General features: G+C 34.5%; 1 protein-coding gene across 1 annotated transcript in view; it reads left to right on the top strand.

The window, feature by feature from the left end:
- COG5 (component of oligomeric golgi complex 5) overlaps positions 1–22,374 on the top strand; it is a 240,196-nt gene that overhangs the window by 118,631 nt on the left and 99,191 nt on the right. The window contains exons 8-10 of the mRNA XM_031454688.2: positions 8,994–9,159; positions 16,471–16,583; positions 16,831–16,908. Coding sequence (XP_031310548.2) covers positions 8,994–9,159; positions 16,471–16,583; positions 16,831–16,908 — 357 coding nt within the window. The remainder of the gene's footprint in view (positions 1–8,993; positions 9,160–16,470; positions 16,584–16,830; positions 16,909–22,374) is intronic.

Genomic DNA, 22,374 nt, shown 5'->3' with positions numbered 1-22,374 from the left:
GTTTCTCTCTTCCTATCATGGTATTTTTCAAATGTGGTTATTCTGTTTTGAGATCTTTTGCAAATACCTGCAAAACTGGTATATGTGGAGATCTAAAGTCAAGTGGTGACAGGATGACCTGTTTCAGAGTAAAGAATAGGGAGTGACCAGGCTGAGGCCTAAAACTGGCCTGCCACTCAGCAGCTGTGGGCCTACCGTCTTAATGCTTTCTTTTTCGTAAGTGTAAGGTGAGCATTGAGATACTTATTCTACTTATGTTGTGTTGTCAAAATAAAACTAATGGCTATGAAGGCCATTTTAAGCATTGTTGTCGAGGGGAGAAAGCCTTTCCATGAAGTATACTCTTGCCGCAGATCAGGATGGGACGTTGCAGTGAATACAGACCTCCCAAGGGCTCCAGATTCCAATAATGGGTCTGGTTTTGTAAAGCCGGGGTTTGGGTGGGTGGTGGAAGGAAACAAAGAGAAGTCCTAGAACTGATCCTGGAGCATTGAGAAAGGAGGCCCACAAAGCTGGCAGTTCCAAGATGAGCAGTGAAAATTTGAAGTATTCACATTGTATTTGTCAGGATCACCCATGTGATGAGAAAGAGGATCCTATTAAGGGCAATTTATGATTTTACTGACTTATACTATGCTTAAGTTGTGATATGCAGCAGAGAGTAGGGAGTAGGGTGCGTGAGGCAGGAAGTTGATTAACTATTTGCTGCTGAATTAGAACCATCAAACTTCTAGAGAACACAGTGTCCCAGTGTACTAGGAGAGGAGGACTTTCTTCACAGGCAGTTTTCAGGGAGAGTTTTGGCCTGAGGCTATGCAAGAAGATAGGCTAACCTGTATATTTGTACAGAAAGATAACATAAGTGCCGGTTTCCCAACAGTGACCTGTAGATTGGTAGCAGTCATGCAGAGGTTTTATCAGCTCCCGTTAGAATTCAAAATAAGAACAAGGTAGTGACTTACTCTCAGAATTCCTCCTGTTTTTCTTATTATTTAAATAATCTTTCTTTTATGAAATTGTGATAGTAGATAGTGAGTTTTAAAAAATGTTCTTACTTAGCAAAGTAAAAAGATAGCATTCATTAAGTAAGTACGAGAGCTAGAGCTGGTCTCTGCCAGGGCCGCCTGGAGCTGGAGGTAAGCACGGCCCAGCAGCTGGCCCAGGTGGAGGTGAAGAAGTTCAGGCAGGTGACAGAGGCCCTGGGCCCCAGCACCATCAGAGACTTCTCTGTGGCGGGGCCAGAGATGTAGGTAAACCTGCTCCAGAGCCTGGGCCTGAAATAAGCCCTCATCACCGATGGCTCCACTCCCATCAACCTCTTCAGCACAGGGTCAGGGTCTGAGGCCCAGCCCCCAGCCAGGAAGAGGGCTTGCTTACCCAGGCCATTGCTGCCCCTCAGGCTCTGGGAGGTGGCCAGTTGTGCCTTAGCTCTGTACTGCACTGACAAATAAAACTGGCATTAAAAAACTGGGCATTAAAAAAATATTGACTTAAGGTTATTTTCCTTACTTTTAAACTTTATTTTACTGTTTAAAGAAAACCAGACTTTTCTTTAATTGATACTAATGGTTATTTGCAAATAACTGTTGTTATTTGGAAAAAGGGTGAACTTAAAAATCAGACATCTTAATGCTCGAATCCGGGCTCTGCCATTTATTCTTTGTTGTCTTGGAACTCCTGTTAACTCAGTTTCTCTGTCTTTCAGTAGGGAACAGAGACAACTGCTCTGAATGTTTTGTTGGAGAAGATTAGACATCACGTGGGTAAAGCCCCTAAAACAATGGCTGGTTCATAATAGGGCCTTACTAGATGACTGCAGCAGAAACATTATTTTTACCACAGTGATCCAGATTCCTTGGCCTCATTCCTAAACCTGTCAAATTAGGGTGTCTGAAGATGGAATCCAAGCATATGTATTTTTAAAATTGTGATAAAATACATGTAACATAAAATTAACCACCATAACCATTTTTAAATGTAGAGTTCAGTAGTGTTGGTATGTTCTCCAGAATTCTCTTCTTGCTCACGTGAAAGTCTGTATCCATTAAACAACAACCCCTGTTCCTCTCCTTCCCTCAGCCCCTGGCAACCATAGTTCTGCTTTCTGTCTCCATGAATTTGCCTGCTCTAGGCACTGTCTTCATATAATAATACATTAAATAATATTATCTTCATAAAATGTAATCATACAGTATTGTGTGTGTGACTGGTTTATTTCATGTAACGTAATCTGCTCAAAGTTCATCCATGTCGTAGCATGTGACAGGATTTCTTCTTAAGGCTGATTAATATTTCATTATGTGAATACCACATTTTTGTGATCCATTCAGTGGACATTTGAGTTGTAAGCATATGCATTTTTTTCTTGTTGCCCTTAACTCTCTATATTGATTTTCTAGGATTGTGGTAATATCAAATTACCACAAGCTAGGTGGCTTACAACAACAGAAACTTATTCTCTCACAGTTCTGTGGTTAGAAATCCAAATTGAGGTGTTGGCAGGGCCATGCTCCCTTGAGGGCGCCAGGAAAGTATCATTCCTTGCCTCTTCCTAGCTTCTAGTGGCTCCAGTCACAGTCAGGCCTTGAAAGTTCCATGGCTTGTAACCGTGTCACTCCAGTCTCTGCCTCTGTTGTCACAAGGCCTTTTTCACTGTGTGTGTGTCTCTGTGTGTGATGTTCTCCCATAAGGACGTCAGTTATTGGGTTTAGAGCCCACTATAATCCAGTGTGACCTCTTCTCAACTAATTACACATCTACAAAGACCCCGTCTCCAAATAAAGTCACATTCTGAGGTTTCAGGGAGACTTCAGTTTTGGGTGGACATATTCAACCCCCTGCACTCTCTAAAATCTAATCCATTTGTAAAGCATGTAAATATTTGGCAGCTTGTGCTACCACAACAAAATAACAAGGGCTGGATGCCTTAAATAACAGAAATTTATGTTCTCATAGTTCTGGAAGCTGGGAAGTCCAAGATCAATATCTGATGAAGGCTCTCTTCCTGTCTTGCAGATAGCCACCTTCCTGCTATGTCCTCACCTGGTAGAGAAAATACACAAGTTTTCTGATCTCTCTTTTTATAAGGACACGAATGCCGTCAGACCATGGTCCTACCCTCATGACTTCACCTCACCCTAATTAGCTCCCAAAGGTCCCATCTCCACATACCACATGGGGGGTTTAGGGCTTCAGCTGAATTTGGAGGAGATACATTCAGTCTAAAACAAAATTCGAAACCAAAGTATATATTTTATTATTAGGCAATATTTTGGAGTCAGTTTAGTTTTAAAAACAATGATACGTAATTGTGATTGTGTATACACACACACATATGCACAAAACTTGCTTATATTGTCTTGAGATGTAAGATTCATGTTTATTTAATTGTTTAAGCATTCATGTATTATTTTATTTAATATCTTTGTTGCAGAATAAACTAAAGCATTAATGAATGATATTTTAGGTATTTAAGCAGAGACCTTTTCTGATTTACATTTTTTGTTATGATCTATCTCTTTGATTTCTTATTATTTACTTTAGACTTTTTAATGAAAATGTAATCGATAGAAAAGTGCATATATCATAAGAGCACAGCTCAGTGAATTTTTCACAAAGCAAACAGACATGTATTACCAGCATTCAAATTAAAAAAACTAAAATCTTACCAGCAACTCACAAGTCTTCCATATGCCTCCCTTTTCTGTTAGCAAGTGCCCCAGGTAACTCTTCTATGTATACCAAAAGTTTGAGAGCCACTTACATAGGCACCTGGATTTGTAGCAGGTATTTTTGTAGTTCTGTTATCTAACAGGTGTTGTATTAGTGAATTTAGTTTCCACAGTATGCTCTTATTCATAGGCTTTTATATATACTGTTTCTCTGCTTGGAGCAGTTTTCCTTTTGCTTTTCCCACTCCTTCTGTAAATCTTCCACACCTCCTTACCTCCAGCTGCCAACACCTTCCCAAGACAACTTCACTTCAGGTCTTGGTGGGACTTCTTCCTTTCAGGAGCATTTCCTGACTCCTCCTTACTTCCTTCCCTCCCCAATTCTGAGTTAATCGCCCCTCCCGTGTGTTTTCATTAAACTCTTATTCCTCGTTTCATCATACTATACATTCTAATTGCTGTTTTAATTGTCTTTATCTCCCATTATTTCATTTCCAGTTTTTCTTATGTTCCATTTAATTCTGATTAGAGTATTCTACCATCCCAATTCTATTCTCTCTCACCAATTATTTTCTTTCTTTACTCCTTTTGTGATTTATAGTTTCCAACATGCCTATTTTCACTATTTATTACTTGAGTTTAGCTTACTTCTCCTTTGATTATCCATTTCAGAAGTGTTCTCATATCCAACCAAGAATGCCCCCACGTTGGCACCGCAGACTCAGCATGTCCGACAGCTAAGTGCTTCAGCAGCAGCCTTTCCTTCTCCCATCCCTGCACTCTCCCACCTGCTCGCCCAAATGACCTTTTCTTTTTCTTTTTCCATCCTTTCAGTCCCCCACACTTCAAACTTCAGAGATAACGGGAGACGACTCCTTACCTCTTGTCCATTGTAGTCAGTGAGCATCCAGTTACTTTTCAGTGTTTCAGAATCTCATGTATCTGTCCTGCTCTTTATATTCTCATTGCAACTCCCTAGTTCAAGCCATTTTTCCTTTTTTTTTTTAAACTATTGCCAAAGCTGATTTAATTACTTTTATTTCCTCAAACGACTTAGATTACGATATTTAGAAAACATGAATCATTTTTCTATTACCAAAGAAATAGTACAAAATAGAAATTTCACAGAATGCTATTCAAGGTTGTCAGTGACCTGACCTGTGTTTGCCTGAGCAGCATTATCTTTTATTATTTTTTTCATGTATGCAAAATTTCAAGCAGTGAAGTCTGTGCATCACTCCTGAAGTATATACTCTGTAGTTTTCCTCTGTCATTTCTCTGTGTATTCTGTTCCTTTACCACAACATCCTGTCTTGACATGAATAAATGATTCTCATTTTTTGAAATCTGGCAGAATCATCTAGTCAGGTGGTTTCCAAATGTTGCTTCCCAGGTGGCTGCATCTGAAGAGCTTTGAAAATACTATAACCAAGCCTCAGTCTGATTCAGCTGAATCAGAGTTTTTAGAGTTGAGATCTTGTTGGCTACATTTTTATTAAAAAGGATTTCCAGCCAGCTTTGGGAATCCCTCCTTTCATATATTCTCATCATTTTTAAATTTATTAATTTGAGATACATAGGAGAGACCTGAATCCCTCAGAGTTACTCAAATTGTATATATTGGGTAACTCTACTTATTTCAGTGCTAACTAAAATGAAGTGTTAAGAATTTCTTAGAACCTGGAACAAAAGCTGTTAAAAACATTTCTAAAAATAGGATATTAATAAATGATCTGAGAACTAGTATTTTCTGTTACTCATTTACTGAAAGCAGGTATTTTATATGTGTTATCTCAGTAGTCTTTTCAGTAGTCAAACAAAGAATATATTAACAAACCAAATATAAAATTTACTTACTCATTCACTTATTCAACTGATATGAATACCTATCCTTTCTAGCACCTGTGCTAGATGCTACAAGTAGAGCACTGAACAAAAATTTGGACCTTCCCTCAGAGATCTTAAAATCTGGTTAGGAAGTAAACATTAATTATATGAATAATTTAAAATTTGATCAATGATAAAGTAATTTGCCTACAATCATATGGCTTATTAATAACACAGCTGAGTTTTTGTCTTAGGACTATATAATTTTAAAAGCTCACATTCTTTTCACTATACCACGATGCCAACAGAGCCAGGAAGAGGTAACAAGAGTTTATTGAGCTCCTTTTCCCATCTCCAGTGCTAGATCAGTTGTAAGGATTACTTCACTTCTCTGTTTATGTTGGTGCTTTTATTTTTGCCATTGTGCAGATGAGGAAACCAAGTCTCAGAGAAGCTTAAGTAGTTTGCTAAGGTTTTGGCTTGGATTCTGTGATAATTCATAAAGCTATGTTTACATAATTTTTGCACTCCTCTGTATGTATGTTAAATAATTTTATTTCAAATTTTCATTTTTTTATAGTTTCCCAAATCACAAATGATATATTTATATTAAACCACGAATATGAATAACAGGCATTAATAGAGAAGGTGGTCATGTTAATTAACAAGCTTAAAATTACATGTAGAATTTGTATAAGTAGTATAAATTAGAATTATTACAAATATTGCTGTATTAGGTACTTTTCATTGAAATATAGTTGTGTACAATATTATGTTAGTTTCAGGTATACAACATAATGATTTGACAGTCAAATGCATTATAAAATGATCATCACAATAGGTCTTATTACCCTCTGTCACCATGCAAAATTATTACAGTATTATTGATTGTTACTTCCTAGGCTATACATTACATCCTATGACAGATTTATTTTGTTATGGGAATTTTTGTTCCTCTTAATCCCCTTTACCTATCTCATCCAACCCCCCAATTCCATCTCCTCTGGCAACCACCACTTTGCTGTCGGTATCTGAGTCTGTTTCTGCTTTATTTTCCTTGTTCATTTATTTTGTTTTTTCGATTTTCCATAAAAGTGAGCTTATATGGTATTTGTTTTTCTCTTTCTGACTTATTTCATTCAGTATAAACCCTCTAGGTCCATCTGTGTTGTTGCAAATGTCAAGATTTCATTCTTTTTTATGGTTGAGCAATATTCCATTGTATATACATCTTTTTTACCTGTTCATCTGTCGAACACTTAGGTTGCTTCCATATGTTCGCTATTGTAAACAGTGCTTCAGTGAATATAAGGGTGTGTGTATCTTTTCAAATTTGTGTTTTTGTTTTCTTTGAGTAAATACCCAGAAGTGGAATGAATGGATCATTTGGTATTATTTTTAACTTTTTGAGGAATCCACATACTGTTTCCCATAGTGACTACACCAATTTACATTCCCACCAACAGTGCATAAGAGTTCCCTTTTTTCCTCATCCTTGCCAACACTTATTTGTTGACTTTTTAATAATAGCCATTCTGTTATTAGGTGCTGCTTTAATAATGAGCTGTTATTGTTTTGAAAGGTTTTTGGAAGTTAATAATGTTTGGAGTAGGAACCTAGGAAGATGGATCCATTTTAGCCAGATCTTTCAAGTGAAATATGATTTAATGTTTTTCAATTAACATCATGTATAACTTACAATAAATCTACATTGTAAGTTATTGAAGTTACAGAGTTATAAGTTACTGAATTCCTGTATGTTGGGAAGCTGTGCTTTTTAACTCTTTTGAGGATAATAAAGGCAATAAATATAATTTTACAGTGTATCTCTATATTCTAGTTTTATAGGTGAAAATATTCTTTAAAATTGCTCCGATAATGCTTTCTTAGATCATATAGACACTTGAATAATGATAAGGGAAATTTCTTTACAGTTGCCTGATTTTGATTCTTGATATCTACTAGAAAAGTAAAAAAAATCATTACTTGGATGCAATGGAATTAACAACCACCAAAGTGCTTTACCCTATATTTTCAATTAATAATTTTGTATGAAATAGCATATTTTCTCCCTTTTTCTTTGTTAGTATGCTGATACAGCATTGACAGTATATATTTGAATAAAATTCTATTATAACCATATTAAGCTTTTTTCATTAAAACGTATTTTAACATAAAACAATGATCATTTGCTTCTTTTTCTTGTTTAATTTTTTAAAAAATCTAAAATGGGTATTGGTATTCACCAACCACGTTTCCTGATATTTGAAGCTGGTTCTTCTCTGCCTCTGAGTTTGTGTGTGTGCATGCGCTCGTGTGTGTGTATGTGCACAATGTACTATTACTGACTCCAATAGATTTCAGAAATAACATTTTGTCTTATTTATAAACTTAACAGTGAAGGAAATGTTAATGAAATAATTTAACTTTTTACCATTTGCCTTTAATAAGAGACACTGAATCATCAGTGAAAGAGGAATTTCAGCTATCTGGGCTTGGAAATACATGTTGGTGTACACCATCTCCCTTGATAATTCAGTCATTTATTTAGTAACAAATCCAGCGACCTATTTATATCATTGTAGACTTAATCTACTCATAGGTAGTGTTTCTACTACCCACCTCATTGCTTACCTCTCTCTGCTTCAGTCAATCTGCTCCAGCCACCATCATGGCCTAATTGCTGTCTCACTAGCTAACAAGCATGTTTCTACCTCTGCACTTCTGTTGATACTTGCGCCCAGATTTGTATTTCCCCATATCCTCCGTAGATTCTCTCCTTTGTTATGTGCAGGTCTCAGTTTAAATATCACCCTAGAGATGCATTGTCTGACTTTTCCCTCTATGATAATCCCCATCATTCTCTATTCTTAGTCCCTGTTTCCTTTTTATAGTGTTTATCACTCCCCGATACTCTCATATTTATTTTTATACATTTCTCAGTAAATAAAAGTTCATGAGGGCAGAAACTCAGTTGGTTTTATTTACTACTGTATTTCCAGCGCCTAGAAGCAAAATAGACCTGTAGTAACACTGTATTATTATTTGTAGTTTGAATGAATGAATGAATGAAATGAATAGTAGTATCAGTCTGCATGGCTCAGCCCTCAGTCAACTCTGCAGAATTCATTTTTTAATCTTCTAAACAAATGTAGGGTTGTTACTTCCATCATGGCTCTCTTCATAGGAATCAGTGATGAATTTTAAATAAGCGCTAATAATATAAGAGTTTTGGTTTTTGTCATTATCCTTTTAAGAAGGAGGAAAAGGAAAGAGAAGGAAATCATGTACATAATATTTAACTTTGTCTTTTGTGAAATAAGTAATAACTAAAAACATTTTTTCCTAATGCGTTATTTTTATTCTTGTCTGGGATAATTTTAAAACATAGTAGTAACTGCTCAAGTACCCCTTACAGATGTAGATTTATATTGGTTTTGTTTGTTTTCTTGTTTATATGGATTCCTAACCTTATGCATGACCACCTTTTTAAAGAATCCAACCCAGGTCGGAACAGCTCTTCAGGTTTTCCACAATCTTGGAACTTTGAAGGATACCATTACCAGTGTCGTGGACGGATACTGTGCTGCTGTAGAAGAAAATATCAGCAGTGCATTAGACATCAAAGTTCTGACTCAGCCTTCCCAGTCAGCTGTGAGAGGTATGGATGTGCCTTATATTTAGCTTCTTTATTTATTTATAACTGAGAAGCCCTTTGAATAGTATGTGAAACACTAAAGTTTCAAAGTGATCTAATGACTCATTTGTTTAGGAGACAGAAAATGAGAGAAGAAATTATGTTTTAGAATTTATTTATAACTTTTTTGTCTAATCAGTGAGTTGAAGTGGCCAATTGGTATATTCAGAACTTCTAGATAAAAACTATAAACTGTGGCTTCATTTAGTTCAGAGGAAACAGATGCAAGAAAAAAAGAGAAGGAACATATTTTTCTTTCTATAATCCTTATCCTTACATATACTTCTTATTGAGACAGAAAACATTTTTTAAGGAAATAAAATCTCAGCCTTATCGTTCTGCTTTTCCTTATGGTAATTCTGGTACTCAGGAGCAGTGATGGCTAAGTGTGGAGACAGAAGCTGATAAAAGCTTTGGGAACATTACAACTGTAACAAAATCTAAAGCAAATCAAAGACAGGTAGATTGAGAGTGGAGTAGGTAGATTCGAGGCAGCAGTCTGCAACGCTTTTCCTGCCAAAATGAACCTGATGATGACATTCACATACAAACACACTTCATAGATAGGAAGGACTACGTGTCATGTGTACCTCTCATTTTTCTAAGTAACCCCAACTCTGCATTTCTCCTCTTTAATTCTTTCTTCTTTCCTGTTAATATGAATGAACTGTACTTGCTCCTGGCAGAGACCAAGTATGCTACCTTTGCGTTAAATCCCATCTCTGAAAAGCATTGCTTTAGCAGATCCCCTCCCCCTCCCACGTTATCAATTTTTCCTTCTTTACATCTTTTTCCCATCACATACAGTTGTGCTGTTGTATCTTCTGCTTAAAGCCAATCAGACAAATCTGTCATGACTCCATTTCTTTCTTCAGTTTTACTGCCTTGTTTTATTCCTTCAGACTACAGAAAAATTCCCCAAAGTGTTTTATATTCTTACTGCCTCCAGTTTTTCTTTTCCCATTTTTCTATTGAAGAAGGTACTCAAATATCATGAAGTTGTCCTAAAGTATAAATAACGCATGTAGAATTAATAAGAGTTCTTGATACAGGGCTAATGCTAAAAAAAAAAAATTTGCAGCCATTGATTATTATTTGTAGGTTTGTTATATAAACGTAACCTTGAATAACACAGACTGTATGTCACTCATACATAATTTACACTAGAAAAAAAGATAAAAGAATCTTAGATCTTGAAGGGATTTTTAAAGGTTAGCTCTAAACTCTGAATAGGTCTTTACTGAGACCATCCCAGGAGAGCTTTGAAAAGTAGCCGGGGGAGACTTCACTGTCAGCTTTTCTGAGCAATTAGCCTCAGAAAGTTTGATCTCATCTTCAAATTTCCAGAAACAGTTTAATCTCATGCCCTCTTGTGTTGTCAAGAACAAGAAAAAAATGAAAGCAGTTATTCAGGTGCTGTCAATCCTAATGTATGCTCCCTCTTTTTGAACGACGAAGGAGTTTTAAAGCCTTATCATTTTGGGGGGAGTGGATACCATGATTTAGTGTAGAAACTTTAGCATGAATTCTTTATTTTTTAAAAACAATCACTTTTATTTTAAAAAAAATGTTACATTGGCAGTATTAATGTTAATTTTCTGATTTTGTTGGTTATATTGAGATCATGTAGTAGAATGTCCTTTTGGTTGAAAATACACATTAAAGCTTTCAGGGGTGATCAGGCTTCGTGTTAGTAAATGATTCAGAGGAGAATATTTTTACTATACTTCAGAATTTTCTGTATGTTTCAGATTGATTCAAAATTTTAAAAATATGTAACATTAATATAATTTTAAAGAAAAGTGTGCTTCCCAAGATGTAGCTAAAAGTTTATAATTTAATAAGAAAAAGATAAGAAACTTAATTGAAAAAATAAAGAGTACGAATAGGCAGCTAGCAGAAGAACACATCCAGGAGATGTGCAGCCTTTGTAGGGGACGTGAATAGTTATTAGAGAAATGCAGACAGACAAGATGTGATTTCTCAGCTGAGACTGACAAAATCTGAATCTAAGAAAGGAGTAAATTTCGGGTGAGGACAGAAACACTTGTACTCCGACTGTTCAAGAATAAAATGTTTCAACCCCTTTTTCAGTTTTATCAAATAGTGCATTTAGACCATTCAGAGGGATCATTGGTATGATTGAATTAAAACCTACTCTTTCATTACTGTTTTGTTTTTTGGCCTTATTCTTTGTTTCTCTTTTTGTTGTTAACAATTTTTCTGCCTTTTGGTTTTAATTGCACACTTTATGTGATTCCATTTTTTCCTTTCTTTATGTATCAGTTACACTTCTTTAAAAAAATTTTTTTAATGGTTGCCCTAGAGTTTGCCATGTACATTTAGAACTAACCAATGTCCACTTTCAGATATTACTATACCACTTCCTAGATAGTTCCAATGCCTTGTGACAAGAAAATAATCCTAATTCCTTCCCTCCCATCCCTCGTTTCGTTGCTGTCATTCATTTTACTTGTATGTAAGTGTATATAAGCACATATACATATGCACACATAATCCAATTCAATGTTGCTGTTATTATTTTGAACTGTTATCTGTTAGATTAATTAAGAGTAAGGAAAGTTTTTATTTGACCTTCCCTTCCGTGTGCCTTCTTCAGTGCTCTTCCTTTCTTTATGTAGATCTGAGTTTCTGTCGTATATTATTTTCCTTCTCTCTAAAGAGCTTCTTTTAACATTTTTTGAAAGCCAGTCTGTTTGCAACAAATTCCATCATTTTTTGTTGGACCAAAAAGATCTTTACTTATTCTTCACTTTTGAAGAATATTTTTGCAGAGTACAGAATTCTAGGCTGGTGGGGTTTTTTGTTTTTTTTTTTTCTCTCAACATTTCAATATTTCACTTTCCTCTCTTCTTGCTTGCATGGTTTCTGAGAAGTTGGATGTAATTCTTGTCGTTGTTCCTCTATAGATAATTTTTTTTCCTCTGACTGCTTTCAGGACTTTTTGTTCTCTATGATTTTCTTTAATTTGAAAATAATATACATAAGGTATTAGTATTTTTTTTTAAATCCAGCCTGGTGTTCTTGGAGCTTCATGTGATTTGGTGTCTGGCACTACTTTGAGGAAATTCCCAGTCATTATTGTTTCAAATATTTATTCTGTTCCTTTCTCTTTTCTCCTTCTAGTTTTACTATAATATATATGTCACACCTTTTGTGGCTGCCTGTAGTCCTTAGATATTCTCTTCTATTTTTTTTTTTTTTTAACAGTTTTGGGGATTGTGTTGATATAGGCTGTCGCTCAAAGACTTTCCTCAGCCATGTCCAGTCTACTGATAAGGCCATCAGAGGCATGCTTGATTTCTGTTACAGTGTTCTTTTTTTATTTTTTTCTCTCTAGCATTTCTTTCTGGTTCCCTCTTAGGATTTTCATCTGTTTGCTTACATTACCCATCTGTTCCTGCATGTCTGCTTTATCCCTTAGAGACTTTAGCATGTTAATCTTGGTTGTTTTAAATTCCTAGTTTGAGAATCTCAACATCCCTGCCATGTCTGTTTCTGATGCTTGTCCTCTCTCTTCAAATTTTTTTTTGACATTGTGATACGCCTTGCAATTTGGTAAAAGGTACTTCTGTAAATATGTCTCTAATAATATGGGTGAGGTGTGTGGGAAGGGAAAGCATTCTATAGAGTTGTTATTAGGTCTCATTCTTTTAGTGAGCTTGTACCTCTGTACTTGGAACTTGACATGGGTATTAAATTTTCTTTCCCTCCTTTTGGTGGGAGAGAGGATGACTAGGGTGAGCTGGGGTTGGCTATCTCCCTTCCCCATGTCCGTTAGGCTCTGATAACACCCTAGCAGGTAGGGCTCTGTTTAATTAGTTTCTCCCGAAAGCAGGCCTTGTTAAGAACAGAGCGCTCGCTCTCTGTTATTTTTTAAAAAAGAAATGAAAATAGAACTACATTTAGCAGTTCCACTCATGGGTATTTATCTAAAGAAAGTGAAAATATTGATTGGAAAAGATATATGCAATTCTATGTCCATTGCAGCATTGCTTACAATAGCCAAAATGTGGAACAGCCCAAGTGCCCATCACTGCGGGAATCAATAGCGAAGATATGGTATATATACAATGGAATATTAGTCACCCATAAAGAGATTGAACTCTCACTGTTTGCAACAACATAGATGGATCTAGAGGGTACTCTAAGTGAAGTAAGTCAGACAGAGACAGATAAATACTGTACAGTTTGATTTATGTGTAGAATCTGAATGTGGTCTTAATCTCTGTTACACATTTACACCGAGAATGTTTCCTATAATTACTTTGAGAGAGTAGGGAACTGAATAACCCTTCCTGTTGTTTCTTTGGGGAGTTTCTTTGGACCTATGTTTGTCATTGTTTTTTGTTTACGTCCCTTTCCTCCCTGCACTAGGGCCTCTCCCCCATATCTGTTTTCGGTCCCCTGTTACTTTGTTTCTGATCATTATTCATCTTTGAAAGGTGCTGTTTGTTGGTTGAAGAGTAATGTGGGAATGGTTGTAGGGAGAGACCTGGGACAGTCTATAACTTTGATTTAGGCTTATTATCTAGAATAACAGTTCACCATCTTATTTCCTTCTGCTTTGGGAGGACTTCTTTCCTCACATTTTGGACCATTCTAGAGCTTTGTCTGGATCCCAGTAAATCCATTCAAGCAATTTCTGTATGGAAACCTTAAATTCTCTTCTTTTCCTCTTTCACCTCATTTTACCTCTAGTTGTCTTCCTAAGCTAGAGGGCTGATTCTTAACACAGCATAAATTGCATTTTATAGTGGTTTCTCCTTCAGCTTTTCTTTCTTTGCCATTCTGCAACATTGAACATTTTTCTGGCTTCTTTCCTGGCCCATCCATGTCTGTCCCTCTCAGCCCTAAGCAAAGAATCATTGGATAGCCTAAATTTTTACAACTCATTTTTAAGAGCAGTTTGTTCCTTGCTATTGGTCTAGAATGTCAGCTATCTAGTTCTTTGTTCATTTTGACTTACCTACAGCATTTGGTATACAGGCTTCATAATCTCAAGTTTGAGGTTTTTAGTTGATTTTTTGTTTCTTTGAAGTTGACATTTTTCTCTACTTCTTGTTCTTACTTTCAATACCCTTCAAGATACTAGAGCAAGAAAATGATTTTACTCCACCACCATTAACTAGAAATAACTCTTAAATATTATTTCTTTGAGAAGCTCTTAGTTTCTTCTATCACTTAAGTAAAACTTAGTTTACGACACAGTTATTTTGTTTCCTGAGTCTCCAACGACTAACTGATAGTGGCATCTGTTTTTCTGTTTTAATTGTTCTTACTCCCCTTCCTATATACCGCTATTCTATGTTCAGTTGATTATTTATTCCTTGTTATATTTTCAACAAGATATATTTAATATACTTACTAATAAGTAAGAAAAATGAAGCCTCTAGATGTAGTTGAAGCAGTGACTGTGATCTTGTTTTTCTGTGCCTCAGTTTCTCCAAAATAAAAAAAAATAGAAAATAACGCCTCCTTGTATTTCTGCCCATATTTACTGTAAGAGAGTAGTGGATTGATGCATTCCATAATTCTTTAAAATAAAACCAAGCTATACATATTCCAGGAATTTAATTAAAATTTTCTAATTTTCACAAAGTTACTGCCTACCTGTTCTTTACTGTCACATGTACATTCCTTATGTAACTTCTGAAACAATTGCATATTGTTTCAGCATTACCTCTCTAGTCTCTGTGTACTTTCCCTTCATATTCTTTGTAAAACACTGCAGATAATGTTAAAAAATAATTAGACCTAGATTTTGAACAGGAATTATTTGTATTTTTAAAGCCAGGCTCGCTCTCTTACATGTTTCTCTTTTTTATTGCTTTCCACTGTTATCAGAATAAAAAAATAAGTGTCTCTTTACTAAAATAAAGTGTAGTTTTTTCCTAAACTTATAATTTTTAAAATCACTATTTTAAAAGCTATTATTTTTGATATTACTTTGGATGGCCAAATATTCCCAAATTTGTTCTCTGGAAGCCCCCTCCAGTCAAGTTCCTATGTCCCATGACAAATCTCCATTTGTCTTTGAACCCTTTTTTATTCTGGCCCAGTGTGTACCAGGTTCACCTTCTATTTTCACTGCTCCAGATATGGAATTACTTTTTTCTTCAATGAGCCTTGGTTTCTTTTATTGGGGAATGGTGCATAGAAGTCAGAATTTGGATGTTAGGCATACTGAATTCTATTAAGGAGTCGTCTCTCTGTCCTTATAGTGAACAGAACTGGCAAATACGTCTAATACCTGTTACATATTTGTGTCTGTATCCTGTTCACAGTGATAACTTTCATTTGCTCTATTCTAAAATACACCTAAACTAGTTTCAGTATTACAACGTCAAGCAACACATTATTAAATAAAGTACAGTATTTCTTTCTTCTTCTTTTTTTTTCTCCTTTAACAGAGGCACTGGGGATTGAATCCAGCACCTGGTACACACCAAGCACACACTTTATCACTGAGCTGAGCTGTTACCTCCCCCACACTGCCAAACCCAAGCACAATATTTCCTTTTTTTTTTTAATTGAGTTATACTCAGTTTACAATGTTGTGTCAATTTCTGGTGTACAGCACAATTTTTCAGTCGTACATGAATATACATATATTAATTTTCATATTCTTTTTTACCGTGAGCTACAACAAGCTCTTGAATATATTCCCCTGTGCTATACAGTATAAACTTGTTTATCTACTAATATTTCTTTTCAGTTCTTTTTACTCCAAAATATATCTTTCTAAAGTTGGAGTTCTGTAATTAAAAATAACTTCAATTATTTTCCCATGTGTGGTTGTATTATTAATTTGAAATAACATTAGTTGTGTGTGTTTCTGCATTTGTATTTAATTATAGAGTTTACTTTTTTCATTCTTTAAAATTTAAATTTATTTTGAAATAGATAAAACATTGGCATGGCTCACAGAGACTCACTACTTCTGTCTTCATTCTTTTACCTGGTGTTCTTTCACCACTCCAGCTCCCCCTTCTAGGAAGCCGTCTTCATTGATTTCTGTTTTCTATATTGTCCTTCCTTGGTGCGTGTGTGTGTGTATGTGTGTGTGTGTGTGATCTTGTTTCCCTTTCTAAAACACAAAAATTTAAGATTCTCTTGTATATCACTCACAAGAAATTATTATTTCTTCAAAAAGAAATTTCTCATTTTTTAGCCTATGTATGTGTTTCATAACATACATTTTGTTATATTTGAAAATTTGTATTTTTCCTATTTTTTGTCACTCATAAACAGGGGGACCTGGACGATCTACCATGCCAACCCCAGGAAACACTGCAGCGTTTCGTGCATCCCTCTGGACCAATTTGGAAAAACTTGTGGATAATATCTATACTGTGTGTGGACAGGTAAATATTTTAGAGAGTGAAAAGAATATTAATTGTGAGTTAATTCCTGGTTATTCTAGGTTGTGTGACCTCGGACAGGTTTCTTAAAATCTTCCAGCATAAGCTGATTATAGAGTATGCGAGGGCTCAAGCACAATGCCTTTTGCCTTCCCTCCTTCCCTTACTGTTTCTAATGCTTACGCTTTACACTTGTTTCACTTCAAAATACTCAGTTATGTGCATTCGCCCTCTCTTTCCCCCCTTATAGGTACATCATTTACAAAAAATATTAGCCAAGAAGAGAGATCCTGTTTCTCACATTTGTTTCATTGAAGAAATAGTTAAGGTATGTTTAAATGAAAATATTTTTATATCTTTATTGAAGAATGCAGGAAGATAATGAGCCAGCATTATTTGTGTTCCAGAGAGGCTATATGTCAGTATTTGGCTGAAGGGAAGTTTATTTCTTGACAATGACAAATTTTCTATGCATGTTTGTTTATTGAATAGATGCTAGCAGTAATACTATTTATAATCTAATTTCTGAAATGCATATAGTAATTTCCCATTTCCTGTCATACAGATGATTTATTGTGAAAGTTTTTTGAAGTCCTGCTACGTAATAAGATGAAAATTTTTGGTATATAAACAACTTAATTGTGGTTATTAAAATGTCTTATAAAGTCTTCTCTGAAGATGGTAGGGTCCATTCAGTTGTTCATTTTCATATAAAGTACATTACTGAATTAATTTTTCATATTTTAAAGTCTCTCTTCTGTCATCTACCAATATCCTGGCCTCATGGACCACAAGAATTCCTTCCACGCAAAGAAATCTCTGACTCTACATTTTATTCATTCTTTTTGATATGTTTTTGATAATGATGAATAGAAAGACTAATTACTATTTTCATCATTAAATCTTAACAACTAGTACTCCAAAGAAAAAAATTCTCTGTTTCAAGCATCATGCTGTGGATTGTTTTCTTTGTAGTTCAAAAATTTAAATATTTCCTGTGTTGAGGATCTCTACAGTCACCCCTAATTTTGATGATTTGGTAGGAGTATGCACAGCACTCAGTCATGCTCATGACTGTGATATATTGTAGTCAAAGTGTATGAAGCAAGTCAGACAGAGAAAGACAAATACTGTATAACTTCACTTATATGCAAAATCTAAAAAACGAATGAAGAAATGGGATAAAATAGAAATTAAGGTATAAACACAGAGAACAAACAGGTATTCACCAGAGAGGATGGATAGTGAAGAGAGGAGAGAAGTAGATGAGGGAGATTAAGAGGTACAAGCTTCTAGTTGCAAAATCAATGAGTCATTGGTATGAAATGTACAGTGTGAAGAATATAGTCAACAACTATATAATATCTTTGTATGATGACATATCGTAGCTTGATTTATTATGGTGATTGTTTTGAAATGTATAGAAATACTAAATCACCTATGTTGTGTAACAGGAACTAACATAACGTTGTAGGTCAACTATACGTCAAAAACAAATAGACAAGCTGAAAAAGAGATCAGATTTGTGGTTGCCAGAGGTGGGGGGTGAAGTTGGGGGGAATTAGATGAAGGCGGTCAGAAGATACAAACTTCCAGTTACAAGATAAATAAGTACTAGGCACGTAATGTGAAGCATGATGAATATAATTAACACTGCTGTACGTTATTATCAAAGTAGCAAATCCTAAGAAATCTCATAACAAAGAATATTTTTTTCTATTTCTTTAATTTTGTATCTGAATGAGATGTTGGATGTTCACTAAACTTATTGTGAGAATCACTTCATGATAATTATAAGAATCACTTACTGTGAGAATTACTTCAAATCACTATGCTGTACACCTTAAACTTATATAGTACTGTATGTCAATTATATCTCAGTAAAGCTAGAAGAAAAGAAACGAAATGAAGAAAAATAAGCGAAGGGAGAAAGTGCATAGCATGAAATCCAGAGGAAACCAGGTGCAAGCTTCCAAGAGTCCTCTTCCACTGGAGTTAGGCAGGACATTCTTAATTCTTACCCCAGTAAGTTGTGACAGCACACGTGGAACGTTGTCTTCCCTGGAAGCTCACCTTCAGCCTGGGATAACTAATGCCAGGTCTTCATTTTTACAGGCAAGCAACCGCCCATGCAGTGATACCATTCATTAATTTTTCTGGCTATGGTCATTTTTCTACCTAGGTTAATTAATTTAGTCTTTATGTGTAGTGATTTGATTGCAGTCTTTTACTATCTAATCCTTTGTATATATTTTTATTCCTTTTCAATAGTTTACTTAATATTCTGTTAGCAACATAAGAAAAATAATAATGAAACCATTATATTCAAGAGAGTCTAACGGAAAGGTTAAAATTTAAAAAAAATTTAAGGATAGTTACATTTGTGATATTACTGCATTGGGCAAAGTTTTACATAAAAACTCATATTACTTCTTGTCAACAGTCAGTTATTATAGTGAATGAACATTGGCAACTTACGTTGGCCAGGTTTTAAATGCATGTAAACTATTACTGATTAAAAAGAATTATTAGGAATAGGGATATATGCTTTCACTTCATTTGTCCTTTTCACTTACTTATAAAATTTCTTATTTAATTAAAAAAAGCCCTAACAATTGCTTTTCAAACGCTGTTAAGTTTTTTAAGAATATAGTTATATACAGTGTACACATACATATTTACTTTTATTATAAATGTTAATGTAAATTTATAGTTTAGTTGACATTTGTTCTTTTAAGGTAATATTTATGAATAAAAATGTAGTCCCTCTTGGAATTCAGTGTATCACCTGTGTTCAGAAAGATCAGTCTTTTGCGGAAGGTTTTTGACCCTACGTATTTGGGTATTCCAAGGCAAGAGAAAAGTAAAAATACCCTAAGGAAAATATCTGTCATAAATTGCAAAGTAGCACCTCAATTTTACTTTGTTTACTATAATTTCTTTAAGTAGTCCTTTCCTTTATTGTAAGGCTATAAACAAGTATTTTTGCTAATTATGTAACTATAGTGTAAGAATATTATTTAGTTAAAATAATTGTCAATGGCTTTGTAAAGAGTGTAGGATTTTCAGAATAATTTGAGACCCTAAATAATGATCCTGAAAATCTTCAGAAGTTTTAAAAATTCAGGAGATGGTGGTATGCATCTGGTGTCTTGGGTCAGTGAAGACCAATATCTGAACCAAGATCGCTGAGACTTTGTGTAATCTGTTTTTGAGGAAAAGTTTATAAAAACAATGTTCTTACACTACTAGGTTTTTTGCAGCTGTTAAGATTTTTAAGAAGGATTATATCCTGGTATTGAAATTTCTTTCTAATTTAGGGGCTTACCCTTTTAAACCCCCAAGTATATTTCTAAAAAAAAATCAAAACACTGTAAATAATTCAAGTTGAAACAATTTAGAATTTATGCCATATACTTTCTACAATATCTTTTTAGAAATTAGTGCTGTTTTCCTAGGAAGATAATTTCTAGCAAATACTTGTTTTTAGATTGCAATCTACCAGAACATATTTTTTATATTTATGTATTAAATTTTTATAAGTAGTAGTTAATATTTTAAAATTCACTGAAAGCTAAATTAATAGATATTTTCTCTTTGGTTTATAATATGGAATATAAACAAAGTTACACTATCAGTTTCATATCAAGTAAGAAAATTAAGAATTCATTTTCCAGGTTTCTTTGTTTTTAAACCAGTTGATTCTAACACTTCTGTAATTCACTTTAAAATGTGATAGAATTTCCACATTTGACTTCTTGCCAGCTTGCTTCTTTTCTACCCCAAAGATTTTATTTTGCATTTTGCTTTGTTAAATATTTTCTTGTAATTATTGTCTCTTTGTTGTAGTCCAGTACCTGTAGATTTTTTAAAAAATTGATGGCTTTTATTTTTTTGAGCAGCTTTAGGTTTACAAAATAATTGAGCAGAAAATATATCTGTTACTTATTAGGTTATCATAACATCTGTTACACAGTATGCAGAACTTATAACTGCATAGCACAGTGAGCGAATCCTAATGTAATCTGTGGACTTTAGTTTATTAATAATGTATCAGTCATGGTTCATGAATTGTAACAAATGCACCACACCAATGCAAGATGCATAATGCATGATGCATTATGCAAATGCTTATTTCCCACATCCACCATTGTAATACCATACAAGAGACGTTCAGTAGTATTACTTCCTTAATAATCCTCTGTACTCTACCTGTTCGTCCTTCCCCCACGTATCCTCTTAACCCCTGGCAACCACTGATCTTTGTACTGTCTTTATAGTTTTGTCTTTTTAAGAATATCATATAATCAGAATCACACAGTAGATTGCCTTTTTGTATTGAATTCTTTTGCTTAGTAATATGCATTTTAGGTTTCTTCATGATTTTTTTCATTGCTTGGTTGCTCATTTCTTTTTATCACTGAATAACATTTCATTATATGGATGTACTTAGTTTGTTTACCCATTCACCTATTGAAGGGTGTCTTGTTGCTTCCATTTTTTGGCAGTTATGAATAAAACTGCTATAAACATTTGTGTGCAGGTTTTTGTGTGGATATAAATTTTCAGCTCATTTGAATAAATGCTGAGGAGTACGATTGCTGTATCTTAGGGTTAGGATATATTTAACTTTGTAAGAAACTGGCAAGCTGTCTTCCAAAGTGGCTGTATCATTTGCATTCCCACTAGCAAAGACAGAATTTCTTTTGCTCCACATCCTTGCCAGCATTTGATATTGTCAATGTTTGGGATTTTAGCTCTTCTAATAGGTGTGCAGTGGTATCTCATTGATTTAGTTTGTATTTCCCTATGGATTTTTTTTTAAAAATTATGTCTATGGGGAAAACTTGATTAGTAAAGTTTCTAAGACTTCTTCTGTAGGAAAATGAACTGCCTTGCATGCTCATTGTTCAATATTTATCTGTTTACTCATCCAGGTACTTAAAATATCTTCAAACATTGAAAAGTAATTTTTAAATGACTAACTATAGCTTTTTAGCATTTGGAAAGCCAAATACTTTAAAGGTCTTTCTGAACACCTAGGGTAGTACAGTGATTAAGAACTGAGTCGTTGGGCCTTAGTACTAGAGCTAAGATTTCCTTCACTGATTATGCAGCCTTGGGTAGCTCCTGTAATCTTTCAGAACACCAGATAGCAAATGGGGTAGTAATACTACCTAAAGAATTGAGATGTTCTGAGGGAAAATTAAGTAATGTAGACTTAATTCAGAGATTGGCTCAGTAATTTGCTATCATAATTATAATTTCAGTCTTTATTTTTTAACTTTGAAACTTTTAAGAGTCATAGAATTACCATGTGCAAGGTAATTAAGAGCCTACCATAGGAGAAATTCAGGTTTTTTAGCAGTTCTAATAACATGATATGCATGTACAGAAATTTACAGATTTGGAAATCTTAGTACCAGAAATTTAATTTAAGAAATAATTCATCCTTAAATAAGGCAGTATCAAGGATTTATTATGTATGTGTCATGATTGTATGTCTCACCTTACTAAAGAATCATGGGTTTATGATCTAACTTTGGGTAATTTTGTAGCCATAAAACAATGAGAATGATGATTTTCCTTCATTGTGTTTTCTGAGGTCTTGTGAGAATTGTTAAATTATTTATATTATTTTTTAGGCAAAAAAAAAAAAAAAGGATTTACTTTAAAAATGTGTAGTTTTGAAGTTAATATTGCCAAATCTGCCTTGCTGTTTGTTAAGATATCTGATTCCAGATGATAGAGAACTGTACGTATTAGTATTCAGAGTCTATTCTTAGGAATGTTC

The sequence above is a fragment of the Camelus dromedarius genome, chromosome 7, assembly GCF_036321535.1.
Source record: "Camelus dromedarius isolate mCamDro1 chromosome 7, mCamDro1.pat, whole genome shotgun sequence".
In the NCBI taxonomy this organism is placed as follows: Eukaryota; Metazoa; Chordata; class Mammalia; order Artiodactyla; family Camelidae; genus Camelus; species Camelus dromedarius.
Note: the sequence above shows the minus strand (reverse complement) of the source record. Positions and strands in the feature narration are given on the sequence as shown.